A 14,326-nucleotide genomic window follows, 5' to 3' on the forward strand; every position below is an offset into this window, starting at 1 on the left:
AAAACACCAGATTTGCCTGGAAGGAGAAAGTATACTCTTTTTTTTTTCTTTTTTCTTTCTATTTAGTGCATGTTAGAGATACTTCAGTACAAGACTTCAGACAAGATCAAGGAGCAAATTAATGTTGTCCTTCCCTTTCTCTCCCTGTGTTCCCCTCAAACCATTCCTCCTACCAAAAGGTACATTTTCACCAAAGTGCTATAGGGCCCAGCTCCTTTTAAAATCAAAACTCCCAAACTCAAACTATTCATGGAGAAAAACCTGAAAGACCATTTAATTTTGTCAATCATATGACTTCTACAAGGTCATAATTTCTCATATACTTGAAAACAGAAGCACTTTACGGCAAGAAAAGAAAGAATACTAGTGCAGCATACTTAAGAACTGACTGTGTATCTAAAAAATAAGCTTGTCTCAATTCTTTCTCCAAATGCCAAAAGAAGTAATTCCTTGCCTTTACTCTGTTGTCCTCTAGAGAAATTATCCGTGCACGCAACCAGGCATCTTCTTCAGCATGTACTGCAACAAGCTGCCCAACACTCAGAGACTGAGCTGGTGACACTGTACTGTTCTGACTGTAGTATGCTTTCATTTCATCTTCCATTTGTTCCTGGGCAGAAGAATACTCTTTGCCCACATACCTACAATATTTTACAAAAAACCCAAAACAACAACAACAACAACAACAACAAAAAAAACAAACAACAAAACAAACCACAAGCAAACAAACAAACAAAACAAAACAAAAAAAACCAAACCAAACCAAAACAAAAACAAAACAAAACAAAGAAAACCAAACCAAACCAAAACAAAACAAAAAAAACACAACAAGAGTTGGGATGCAACTTCAAAAAAGCTGAAGAAAAACATAAGAACATTTACATGCATATATGAATAATTTATATACATTTTCTAAAACATTCATGTCCAAACTCTTCTCTTTTTAGGACAAAAAAGTTACTCTGTCACTAACAAACACCATCTTAATCTGGTTTTCATTACAGCTGATCTAAACCAAAGCATCAAAAGTATCTTTAAAAATTAACTGTTAAACCAAGTGCTGTTTTCTCTAGTACAACAGCTTTATCTTGGTATTTGGCTGCTGACCTAATGGCTCATATTAATGCTCTTTGTGTGTTACATAGGTCTTCTTAAATCAAGTATATAAACCTTCCAGAAAATCCACATGGGAAGTTCTGAATGCTTCAGAAACAAGTTAGATTAGAGCAGACAAAAAGAAACTTACCCACCCACAAATCTGTATGAGTAGCTACTGTTTCAGCTTGTTATAGAGATCATGATACTACTCAATTCTACCATATAGTTTAGATTATATGCCCAGAGACAGTGCAGATATTGTAATACAACATGGTATCATAAACCTGTTATAAAATTATGCTAAATCTGACCACATTCCAGGGAACTCTGATTTTCCTAGAAATAGCCTTTTTGTTTCTGTGCAAGCATTCATCTACTTTGTAATGGAGATAATGCGGGGTGGCAGTCACGTATGCGTGACTCAAAAGTTTCTTGAACATTTGTTTCATAAAGATACCTAACAGTCAGAGTAACTCCACAGAAACCAGAAGAATCTTCCAGAATTTCCTGCTTCACTCCCTATTTTATTCTCCATTTCTTGTGAGAATTCAACTGCAGTACCTAGTGTATCATCTCTGCCTTCAAACACTCTGTTGTGAATGTCTAGCAAATATCTAGGAGTGTTTCTATCATTTCACTTTTATTCTGACTACATTGCAATTCTTTGAGAATTGATCCATGTCTCAAAACAGAAACGGCATCAAAACCAGCACCTTTCAGCATTGCCTTAATTTTTTACCTCAAGTGAAAGGTTTCAGAGAAAAAACTTAGCCACATATCAAGAAAGTAAAGAGATATTGCTCCATCCCTGAGAGTGAGTTAGGAATCTTGGTTTTATTGATCCTGCAAAAATCAACATCAACCAACAGAAGCTACATAGTTCTTGTGTAGGTCAGCAGTAGGAGGCTGGTAGGCAGGTAAGAAAAGAACAGCCTATGCACTGTTTCCTCCCTATATGTCTACATGAACATTTTCCTGTCATGGCAAAAAACCCTAATCCTTTCAGGGGTAGTTTCATCACCAGGATGACCCTGCCCATGAAGTACATGGACAACCCTGAGTAGAAATTTTTGTAACTAGGACCAAGAAACCACTAATTATCATCATGTACCTATAAGAGCAGACAAACTGAGAAACTTCAATACTGTCCAAGAAACATGGTTCAAAATTTGGGAACAGCTGCTTTGAAGAGAAATTTTTACATAAACACCCTCAGCTCAATGTCATATGGTATTTTAATCCACGTACTCAAAGTATTCATCCAAAATACTTAGTGGAAACATCCTTAAAATAACTGACTAGAAAGCTAAGAACCATTACTCTACATGGACAGTAAGTTAAAAATGATGCCAGAACTAAAAGGTGCACAGGAATGTTTTGTAGAGTTGAGTCACATGTGCATAGCAGAATGGAAGTAACAGATGTAATGTAACTAACAATCCACGTCTTACACTGTCCCCTTAGGATTAGGAACCAAATCAAGAAACACTAGTCATTTTTTGCTGGATGAATGCTCATCTTTCCATAAGCGGAATCTGAATGCACTCAAGTCATGCCTAGTTAGTGCAAGTTATAGAAGCAAAAAGTATTTTAATAAGCACAATAGTAATATCCGAATACTGTTTTGTGTTGTAGTGGAATTATTTTATAAAGTCTTCCAATGGCAAGTCAAATCTGCCTTGATTCTCAGACAAGCTAAAGCTAATGATAAAAGTGATTGGTTCAGGACAGAAAAAGTTTCAGAAAATTTCCATTTAAACACACAAACAAAAGGATTTTTAATTTTCATTGGCAAAATAAGTAAATAATAAAGTCCTGATACCTCCTGTTCATCTAATTTTTTCTGGCAGCCTGCACAATATGAATGTGTAGATTTATAAATAAAGCAAAAAAGGTAGATTTCAAAATTCAAACTTGCCTAATAAGGACCTCATTAGTGTTTTTCAACTCTAACACCATGATGGACACAGATCCTTCTGACGGAATAATTAAAGAAGGAACAGTTATGTTTTCCAGGTACTGGTCCTTGGATTCTTCATACTGCTGTTCAGCTGTGGCCTTCATATCATCATGCCTCTTGACTTTCTCAGTGACATTCAGATTTTCATCAATGCATCTCTGGGGTTTAGCATAGAGGATCGCCTTTCTGGGGACTTCAGATACATAGTCCACAATACATACATCTGATAGCGACTCTAGATTATTTAGAATGTCTTCTGGAAATTTTACTTGGTAAGTGTCTTGGTACACTTTGGGAAGTGCATGAGCCCAAAGACCATTGGAATACTTCAGCAAGATGCCAACAACTTTTGCCTTGAAGTCGCTACTGAGTGATGCAGGTGTGGTCTCCATATTTGGCTTTAACAAAGGGTCTGCTTTTGGTGAAGTAACATTTTGAGATGCCTTTTCTTGCTCAGCATCACTTTTTGCTGCTGGTGATATTTTCTTAGCAGGATAAAGAAATCCATCAATTGGATCACCTCTGTGTATTTTCTCTACCTTGGAAAACAAAAGACAGTCAATAATCAGTTGCATCTCTAACACTAAATTGTTTTGCCAATTACACTTTTATAATATGCATTTTATACAGACATTGAAGAGAACATCCACAGGGTGCTAAGCTTGAGGCAGTTACTACAGGTTAGCATTTCCTGTAATGCTTCCTCTTCTGTTTTGAAGGGTTCCAAACACATATGAGTACATCAGTAATAGGCAATTATCTAATCTGTGCAATACAACTGGGACTTGCTTCCAAAGAAGTACAGTCTCTCTTTCCTCCTAGCAGGACCAGAAGATGGTGACACCCTTCACAAATTTACATCTTTTGCATATTAACCTCCCCAATCTTCCTCACAGGCAAGCAGATCATAAACAAAAGTTTCTCTCAGTTTTCTGAGGGAAAGGAGTTTTGATTCTATACTTCAGAAACAAGAGGACACATGCCAGGCAGTGCTGTCAGGAAGGCTGTCATGCTCAGGAAATTACTTTTCTTTACAAAGTTCTGAAATCAAGGAAGAAATTTCTGGTTCATAATAAATGTCATAATAAAATTGATTAGACCTTTTAAGTCATACCCCCAGCTTCCTTCAGAACCAGATATTCTGACAGTCTCTACAAAGCTAGCCTTTGCTATAAGCATATCACACATATGCTGAAGTCACAACATTCAAAGTACAGTTTGAGAACTGTAGCCACAAACTCACAATAAAATTCTGCTTGCTGAAGCTTTGCAGTTTCAGCCTAGATTTATCTAACCATAGCTTAGCAGGAATCCATGTAAAATTGAGATAAAAAAAGGTCTTAGTGTTTTTACATTGGTCCCAAAGGAAGAAAAATAAAGAAAGTTACTAAGGTCTACGTAGCTCCACTTTGAAGTTCCTTTGTCAGAGGAAACAACTCTAATCAAAATAATTTTCAAAAGTAGATCAATGAAAAAACATGGAGCAGCTGAATTACTTGCTACTACTCAGGGGTAGCATTCACCTCCACTCTATTAATGTCCACACCCATCAGAACTTTATAAACCTTGCCCATCTAATTATTTGCAGCTCTGTCCTAGCATCATACAATCAAAGCATAATGAATAAGACTTCAGGTATTATCTTACAAAAAAAGAATAACACATATCACTCATTATCAAGATAACATAAGCAAGAAAAAAATACTGAGTTACAGTACATTAAAAAAGAATCATATGGCCTTTGCTCTGTCTAGAACCATGGATTTTGTCCTATATACATCACATCACAGCACAAATTGCCACAAGATCTGAATTAAGAGTCAGGAAATGAACTATATAAGTGCATTTCAATACACTTGCTCTGCATTACATTGCCTAGGCTGGTGCCAAGACAATCTGTGAAGAGGTTATTGGGAAGATGTCTTGGTCAATTTCCATGAACACTAGCAGGACAAAAAGGAAATAATTTTCACAGATATAAAAAGAAATATTAACCATGTTAGAGAACTCTCACACATTCCTGGTAGCATGCCTAAATTATTCTCTATCAGTGAAAAACCAAAATAGAAATACTTTCTGCAAGAATAAGACATAAGAAAGCAAAGTTCTTGGGCATCTCTACTAGTCAGCTTGATATAAGAGACAGAAAACATGTCTGGCAGTAAAACTTAGAAGGACTGAGATGCCTTCAGTGATTCCTGACAGAGAACACCTATATTTGTAGCCTCTGATATGAGGAATCTTAGAGTACCCTTTGCACCACAGGAGAAGAAAGGAGTTCAGTTAAAAATAGAACCAAACCAAAAACTTATCAAAGCCTTGCAAAGGCTTTGATACATGGTCAGGAGACCTAAGTATATCAAGTCACACAGACAGAAAAATCAGAGCATGCCATTTTGGCAGATAATCACATCCTAGACAGAGAGGAATTGATAATGATGTCCCATGTGTCCATGGACACGGCTGAGGAATTAATTTACAAGACCAGTCAAGGTAACATTTAGCTCCAGAAAATACTTAACATTATCAGGACAACAATTTGTTTGATAACGTTTTGTTGGAATATATTGCAGTTCATCCTGGAAGAAGCTGGATGCAGAGGTTTACCCTTATGAATCCCTTCTCTTGGCTAGTGCTCTTTAAATAGAGCTACAACAGAGCTGAATAAATTTTTGCTGACAGGACTATAAACCCTTACACATTAAAGACCAGCAGCAGACTGACAAAAGAAGATCCTCAGAGACCTTTAAGCCTCTTAACTCCAATAATAGCTCTAGGGTTTTCTAGACACTGAAGTCAGTTTTGAAGAGGCTGTACATGTTAACTGCGCAAACCGTTTAGAGACAGCAAAATGCTATTTTCAGTAAATTATTTCAGATTATTTCAGTATAAATAAGCACAGGTTGACATCACTAGAATCACGGAATATCTTGAGTTAGAAGAAACTCACAAGAATCACTGAGTTCAAATCCTGGCCCTGCACAGGATATCTCCAGGAATCACATCACCTTCAAGGCCACAGAAACTTTTAATAACAAGCAAATGGCTCCACTTGTGAGCAGCACTTCAAAACAGACACCCTTTCTTAAGCACAAATGTCTCAACCAAGGTGCCTGTTGAGCTCACAGATTTGCCTTCAAGGTACTCCCCTCTAGTACAGCTGACAGCCTAGCTCTGCAAGCACGTTATTATACTAGGAGATAGTGAGAAACACCTGAAAGATGACACAGCCATTCATCACAGCCAGCACAGATTAATGAGGATAAAGTTCTGCTTGTCAAACTTGATTTAATTTTATGACAAGATAACCCACCTAGCTGATCCAGTGGATATAATCTTTTTGGGCTTCAGTAAAACTTTCCATACTGGCTCTCACAGAGTCCTTCTGGACAAAACATCCAGCACACACCTGGATAATCACATAATGGGATAGGTTCTGGCTCATCGGTCAGGTGCAAAGGGTTACAGTGAATGGGGACATCAGACTGGTGACTGTCACTGGTGGGGTTCCACAGGGCTTCATCCTCAGCCCTGAGCTCTTCAACAGCTTAATAAATTACCTGGATGCTTAGTAACCCTGAGAAAGAGTACCAAGCAAGTTCACAGAAGAGAAAAATATTGGGAGGAGCTGTTGACTCCCTCACAGGCAGGGAGGCCTTGCAGACTGACCTCAATCAACTAGAGGGCTGGGCAAACACTAACAGTATGAAGTTTAACAAGGGGAAGTGCTGGATTGTGCACTTGGGATGGGGCAACCCTGGATGTCAGTATAGACTGGGGAACAAGACTGGAGAGCAGCTCCATGGAATGGGAGCTGAGGGTCCTGGTCAGTGACCAGTTGAACAGGAGCCAGCAGTGCCCTGGCAGCCAGGAGGGTCACCCATGTCCTGGGGGCATCAGTCAGGCACAGCATCACAGCCAGGCAGGGGAGGGGATTGTCCTGCTCTGCTCTGCTCTGGGGCAGCCTCACTTCGAGTGCTGGGGCAGTTTGAGCTGTTAGACACCATCCAGAGGAGGACAACGAAGGTAGAAAAGGCCTTAGGTAGAGGCCATATGAGCAGTGGCTGAGGTAATTTGGCCTGTTCAGCCTGGAGAAGAAGAAACTGAGTTGCAGTTACAACTTCCTTGAGGGAAGGGGAAAAGGAGCAGTGAGTACTGATCACCTCTCTCTGGTGACAATAGTGACAAGTGACAGGACCAGAGAAAATGGTCTGAATGGTCAGAGGCTTAGGTGCGATATTAAGAAAAATCTTTTTCAGCCACAGAATGGTTTGAGCACTGGAACAGGCTCCCCAGGGAAGTGCTCAGAGCACCAACCCTGACAGAGCTCAAAAAGCACTTGGACAACACTCTTAGGCACATGGTGTGATTCTTGGGGATGCCTTGCACAGGGTTAAGACTTGTATTTAATGATCCTTATGGGTCCCTTATAACTCAGAATATTCTGTGATTCTATGACCTTGCCTCTTACCACCTCTCCATTACAGAGCACAAAGCAGAGGCAACAGCTGGCAGAATGAATTATCAGGGCAACAGAGAGTGAAACTGTTCTACACAGGAGAATAGTATTTTTTTCCTGGGCTTGAATATCAGAGGCAGCTCTTAAAAATTGAAATTTGGAGACTTAAAGAATAACACTTCAAATTAAAAAATACTCCCAATATAAATACTGACACTGCAACTAAGTGAAATGCAAAAGAGCAAGTCCCCTTGTTTTGACATACACATATAGCAAGAACAAAGGCCCACATGCTCCTGTATGTGTTGGCAGGAAAAAAGCTTTGCACATATACGCGTGACAATGTTAAAAAAAAACAATGACCAACACATATAAACTAAAGAAAGTATCCACTTTCCAATGCCAGCCTTGCTTAATTGTGTGTACAGTGATAATCATATATTGGTAACCTCCTGGAGCATCAACATGATGTTTCCAAGAAGGAACTGGAGAAAACACATCCTTGAAATGAGTTTCTAGTCAGAGTAAATGTCCTTCAGTGTCAATGTTACATTCAAACTAGCACATGCAGTTATTTTCTGCTGTTCTTCTGCAAGGCAAGAGAAGGAAACCAGCAAAGGAAGTTAGCATTTAGTGACAGAGTATCATCGTATGTGGCAAACAAGAAGTCTGGCTCCATGATTTTTGGTATCCAACGGGTTCTCAAAGACAGCTCTAAAATACAAATCAGAACTATCACTCTGATTCACTGAGAAGAATTCTTCGGAAACGTGGTGCAGGAGTTCTTTCAGATCTGATTTAAATATGCAACATGGAAGGCAACTACCACAGCGTACATACCATGGACTATACACAGAAACATTTTAGTGGCAGGCACCTTAGACAAACACTTCAGTGCGAAGGCAGCTCTCATCTACCTGACCTTCCTCAACAATACGTGAAGTTAAACTCCTAGCAAACTAAAGCTCAAAGCAGTGAGGAAGGTATTTCTGGCCTTGAACAGCACTACCTTGCAACTACACACTGGCTGACAGCACTTCTCTGTCACTGGCAGCCACCACAACTTCATGTTCCATTGGTTTTGCCCATCCCTCTACAGTACAGGTCTCCCCAGGCAATGGTGAGATGCTGCTTCAACATTAACATTCAACTCTTCCCTGTTCTTCCAAGCAACTGAAAGCAACAGAGCTCAAGCTACTGAACTGCTGAGTATGTGTCCAGAGAAACTAAATCTAGGGAAAAAACCAGACTTGGTCAGTGTTCTTGAAAGGCTGAAGATCCCCACTGCACATGGTGGCATCACTCAGTAAGGAGCTTTTCCTTACAAGGATGTGGAAGCTTCTTACATTATCCAGTTACAGCTAATCCTTGGAATCCACTCCAGTGTTTACAACTTCTAGTCTGATATGCAATTGTTTTGCATGGGAAGCTATCTTCTTACCCAAAACCACAAAAGAACACATAAAAACACTTGTTTTTAGCCAAGCCTCATGTCAGCTGGGAGGTTGAAACAGGACTGGAATATGTTGGCCAGAAAAGCTGTAGCGTGCCCATTGTTAAAGACATGACTGGATACAGACCCGGACAGACTGCAGGTGGCCCTGCATGAGCATGGAGGTTGCATTAGATAATCAAAAGAGGTCCCTTCCCACCTAAGTGATTCTGTCTCTAGCAGTCATTTCTTCTGTACTTTCCTGAAATGCTGGAATGCAAATCATACTAGGTATATTTTTATATTTTCATTTGCTGTTAAACTAAAGAATCCCTATTGTCAAGATGGCCTCTGTTCAGGTTCAGCTCATGCTCAGAGCTGGGATGGTAAGCTCTACTAAATTCAACATGTCTTTAGATTGCCCCTTTCTGCCCATCCTCTTTGCCCTCCCACTCCATTACCCTGCACATCACAATGAAGACACTTATACTCCAGTTTCTTGTGCTTACAAGACTGGCTTCTGAAAATACACAATTACAAAGGATGTGATGCAATTGTGATGCAATAAGGCAGCTGAGCCAATCTAACAACTCCATACTGTTGAGGGTTGCCCCTATTCCTCACATCTTTATGCCAGCACTGAAGATCAGTAGGCAACTTTGTCAGCAGTTCTTTTTGGCTGTAATACCCTTTTCCTCATAACGCACTGAAGTTCTCCTAAAAGGTCAGAAAAGCACAAGATTTAACACACAGGAGATGCACGGGTTGCAGGAATAAGGAAAGATGCCGTCAAAATGGAGTCTGACTTTATTTGGTGGCTCATCTTGCTGTCTAACCACTCATCACCAGGACTGAGTTTCAGGTGTATCGATTTACAGCCTGCTCTAGCACTGTGTTTGGACAGCAAAGTCATTCTGGACCTTCTGTCCTCAACCGGCTCATTTCCACACATGCTAAGACACCATCTTCTCAGTGAGGCTGACACCAACTGTAGGCTGCTCTGTGCTGAAGTATGTACAGCACAACTAATTACATTTTAGGTAGAACACGTGTTCTCTGAACTCTATTCTAAATGGCTACTAGCTCTCTGTCTAAACACTGATTTCTTCAATGAGTGCGGCAAAAGAAAGTTATTGTAATTCAAGAGCTCATCTACTGGAAACAGCTTTTAGGGTTTGTGTAAAACTGTCAACTTTCATCCATATGTACTACCTATGTGATAGCCTGCTCCATTGTCTCCTCCATGTGCAAAGCACATTAGAGCTGGATTTTTTTATTCTTTCAATTTTGTTTCTGTTTAGAAAGATGACTTTTGCTTCACACAGCTTAACTGTGGTATAGAAATTCCTTCTCTTGAGAGTAAAGGCCTGACAAAACCAAAATTTCTCAAGGAATACAACTCTGCTGTGGCAATCCTTCTCTTTTCTGAGCATACCTGTTTAATTCACTCTGTGTAAAATATGAATCTGAGAACTAAATACAGCTAAAAAAAGATAAAATAAACAAAACATCCTACCAGTCAATTAAGCAACATCACATTGTTGTCTCACAGAGGTCTCATTCTTATCTAAAAAAATTCTCTACCTTCCTGTAGTGATAAACTTCAACTTGTAGTAACTATTACCAAAAGAAAGACCAAACCAAAACCCAAACAAACCAATCAAATATCCCCAAAACAGTGAATAAAAATGTGCTAATTTCCCCCTTAATTCCTCCAATTATTTTTCCAGTGACAAATTTTTAACACTAACAGACGGTGGGACCTGTCCAATACCTTACCAGATATCCAAGAGATTAAGTGAAGAAAACTAAGCCCTGCTTTACCCTGTAAATCCTCCTCCTCACTGTAAACAGCCAGGAAAATGGTCTTCACTCTGAGGAATCTTATCACACAGCATCAGCCAATCCAGTCACTAAAGGTCGCTCTTAGTGGCTTAAGGTCACTAAGGAATATAGTCACATGTTACATATCATTTAGCTTTATGTTTATTAAAAAGCAGTAAGAAACCTGACAGAGGAATGATAGATTACAGACAAAAAACTGTCCTCTGACAACTAATAGTTAATCTGGTATGTAGCCAGAGTCAGTAGAGTATTTTATGGAAAGTATTTATCTTGGTTCTAGAACTGCTGAAAAGCAAATGTATCTCTTCCAGCACAAGTGGATTTTCAAAATTCAGAAAGGTAGCATTATTTTTCTATCAGCTCCTTCAGAAAACAAACAGAAAGACTAAGGCAGTCATTACCACAAGACAACTCCAGAATCAATTCAATATGCATACATCCCTTCATTCTGTCAATTAAAAGGTGTCTGCTTGTTATTCATTCTACCAAAATACCAGCTCTAGGATTGGTGTTTTCACCAAAACTTTGGGTTTTATAAACATGGAAGAACTTCTGAGACACAAGCTATGATAGGGTCTGACAGGATCCATCTGTCCTGATGGATGAAATTATTTTTGGCTGTTAAGTGACCTGTTGTGCCACTCAGACACTCACAACTTTATGGAACAGGATGGGATTCTCCTGAGAGTACTAAGGGCCCTGAAGAAACACTTGCCAAGCTGCTCTCATCATTTATCATCAGTACTGGATAACCAACAGGCTGGTGACTAGAGGTTGGCTAATGTGATGCCCACCCACAACAAGGGTTAGAAGGAAGATGTGGAGAACTAGAGGCCTGTCAGCCTGTAGTTCTTTGCCTTGGTGCTGGCAAAGGCTATGGAATAGATCATCTTGAGTGTGACCATACAGCACATGCCAGACAACCAAGTGATCAGTCCACTGCTCCCCAGACAGCATGTGTTTGGGGAAAGGCAGGTCTCACCTGACCAACCTGATGCTCTTTTACGACCAGGTGACCTCCCCAGAGGATGAGGGGAAGGCTGTGGATGTTGTCTACCTGGAGTTCAGCAAAGCCTTTGACACCATCTCCCACAGCACACTCCTGGAAAAGCTGGCAGCCCACGGCTTGGACAGGAGCACTCTTTGCTGGCTTAGGAACTGTCTGCACAGTCATAGGGTGGAGGTGAATGGTGTCACATCCAGCTGGGGGCTGGTCACCAGTGGTGTGCCTCAGGAATCAGTATTTGGCCCAATCCTGTTTAAAATCTTTACTGATGATCTGTATGAGATCAACTGTACTCAGCACAATTCACTGATAACAGCAAACTGTGTGGAGTGTTGACCTGCTGGAGGGCAGGAAGGCTCTGCAGAGGGATCTGGACAGGCTGCCTCAATGGGCCAAGGCCCAAGGTGTGCGGTTCAATAAGGCCAAGTGTCAGGTCCTGCCCTTGGGTCACAACAACCCTGTGCAGTGCTACAGACCAGGGCAGAGTGCCTGGAAAGCTGCCCAGCAGAAAAGGGGGATGCACCTGGTGGCCAAGAAGGCCAATGGCATCCTGGCCTGTATCAGCAATAGTGTGGCCAGTGGGACCAAGCCAGTGATTGTCCCTCTATATTCAACACTGGTGAGGCCACACCTCAAGCTGTGTGTCCAGTTCTGGGCCTTTCATTACAAGAAACACATTTAGATGCTGGAGCAAGTCCAGAGAACAAAGGGAGCAGGTGAAGGGTTGGAGCTGGAGAGGGTAGGTCCTATGAGGAGTGGCTGACAAAGCTGGGTTTGTTCAGCCTGAGGAAGAGAGTCTCAGGGGTGACTTTATCACCTTCTGCAGCTCTCTTTGAGGAGACTGTAGCCAGGTAGGGGTCCATCTCTTCTCCCAGACAACTAGTAACAGGACAAGGGGACACAGACTCAAACTGCACTGGGGGGGTTCAGGTTGGAGACTGGATTTCTTCACTGAAAAGGGGGTCAGGCAGTGCACAGAATGCCAAGGGAGGTGGTCAAGTCGCCATCCCTGGAGGTATTCAATAAATGACTGGACTGACAACTAGTGCCATGGTTGACAATGTGGTGTTTGGTCAAGAGTTGGACTTGATCTTGGAGCACATCTGCAATACTTGTTGAACACCAACACACACAGTATGATAAACATTAAGCACTGGTTAGTTCCCAGAGCTATTTCTTTGGTGTCAGCAAGACTTGGTGGAACAAGTGCCACACCTGGGATGGAGGGCTGCAGGCTCTCCAGGAGGGATGGGCAGTACAGGCAATGTGGAGGAATTGCACTGTATGAAAAGCGGAGGTTTGACTGCACAGCCCTTACTGTTAGCGATGGTGAGAGACCCTGGTTTCAAGGGAGTGTTGTAGTGTCTGCTCCAGGCACTCAGGAGAAAGCTCTGGATTTGTATCTTGTTTTTACTGGAGACTGCACCTTCCCAGATATCTACTGTGAACACTGTAGGCAAATCTGGGAAATGTGTGAAGTTTCTAGGAAATAACTTCTGGTCAAAAGTACTCAGTGAGTCAACTAGGAGATATGGCCTCCTAGGCAGAGGACTTTTCACGGAGCTTCGGACTTGATATTAGGAAGCGTTTCTTTGCCGAGAGGGTGGTCAAACACTAGAACAGACTTGTTGGTTGATGCCCTAAGCATCACAGTGTTCAAGAGATATTTGGATAATGCCCTTAATAACAAGTTTTAACTTTTGGTCATTCCTGAAGTGGTCAGGCAATTGGACTAGATGATCACTGATAGGTTCCTTCCAACTGAAATACTTATTTTCTATTTATTTTGCAAATACTTATCACTTGCATTTTTCCATACTGAGTCAAAGTTAGCACAAAGCTACTATAAATTCCAAGATCCCTTTTTCTCAAGCTTCAAAGTCCACACAGATAAAAACCCACTTTTTTAAGTATAGAGAGAGTGCTTCCTGTCCATGGCTGGAATTAAGATTACAATGAAATTTTATGGGCCAGAAACACGGTATGAGGAGGTTACATACCTCTTCAGAGAGCCCTGGTCTTTATAACTCTGAACAGCCCTGAATTTTATTATATTACCAGCAGAACTTGTATTGTATTGTATTTGCATCCTTCTTCAACTCATGTGTTACAATTCAGACCAGCATGTGTCCAAGTGTTACCCCTGAGGTATCCCACCATGACTTCCTTTCTGAAAGTAAATCATTCAGTCCTTCTCCATTTCCAGTCTTCAAACCAACTAAACATCTATGTAAGGACATTCCCTAATGTCCTACGACTGCCTAATTCTCTAAAAGCTTTTGGGAAAAAAACCATGGAAATTCAAGCAAAAGTTTTGAGAAAAGATCTAAGAGTTTAGCCTTCTTTTGCATGGCCATATCTGCATCACCATCACATCATGCCTGAATCACTCACAGAGTTCAAGCAACTGAGCTGAGTATGTAAAAGGAAAAAGTCCCTTAAACATACATACAACTCAGTAAGGAGGTTTATATTTAGACTGCAAAGGGAACCATTTTGTCATGTTGCCAGTACAAAATACAAATG

The 14,326-nt window shown here is 40.7% G+C and overlaps 1 protein-coding gene across 3 annotated transcripts in view; it reads right to left on the bottom strand.

Annotated features, from left to right (window-relative positions):
* Positions 1-14,326, bottom strand: part of TDRD7 (tudor domain containing 7) — a 47,597-nt gene that overhangs the window by 9,770 nt on the left and 23,501 nt on the right. For all 3 annotated transcript variants that reach the window (XM_064403097.1, XM_064403099.1, XM_064403098.1), the window contains exons 7-8: positions 3,017-3,597; positions 455-641 (exon numbers count right to left, since the gene is read on the bottom strand). In XM_064403097.1, the coding sequence (XP_064259167.1) occupies positions 455-641; positions 3,017-3,597 (768 nt within the window). The remainder of the gene's footprint in view (positions 1-454; positions 642-3,016; positions 3,598-14,326) is intronic.

Source organism: Passer domesticus, chromosome Z, assembly GCF_036417665.1.
Source record: "Passer domesticus isolate bPasDom1 chromosome Z, bPasDom1.hap1, whole genome shotgun sequence".
Lineage (NCBI taxonomy): Eukaryota > Metazoa > Chordata > Aves > Passeriformes > Passeridae > Passer > Passer domesticus.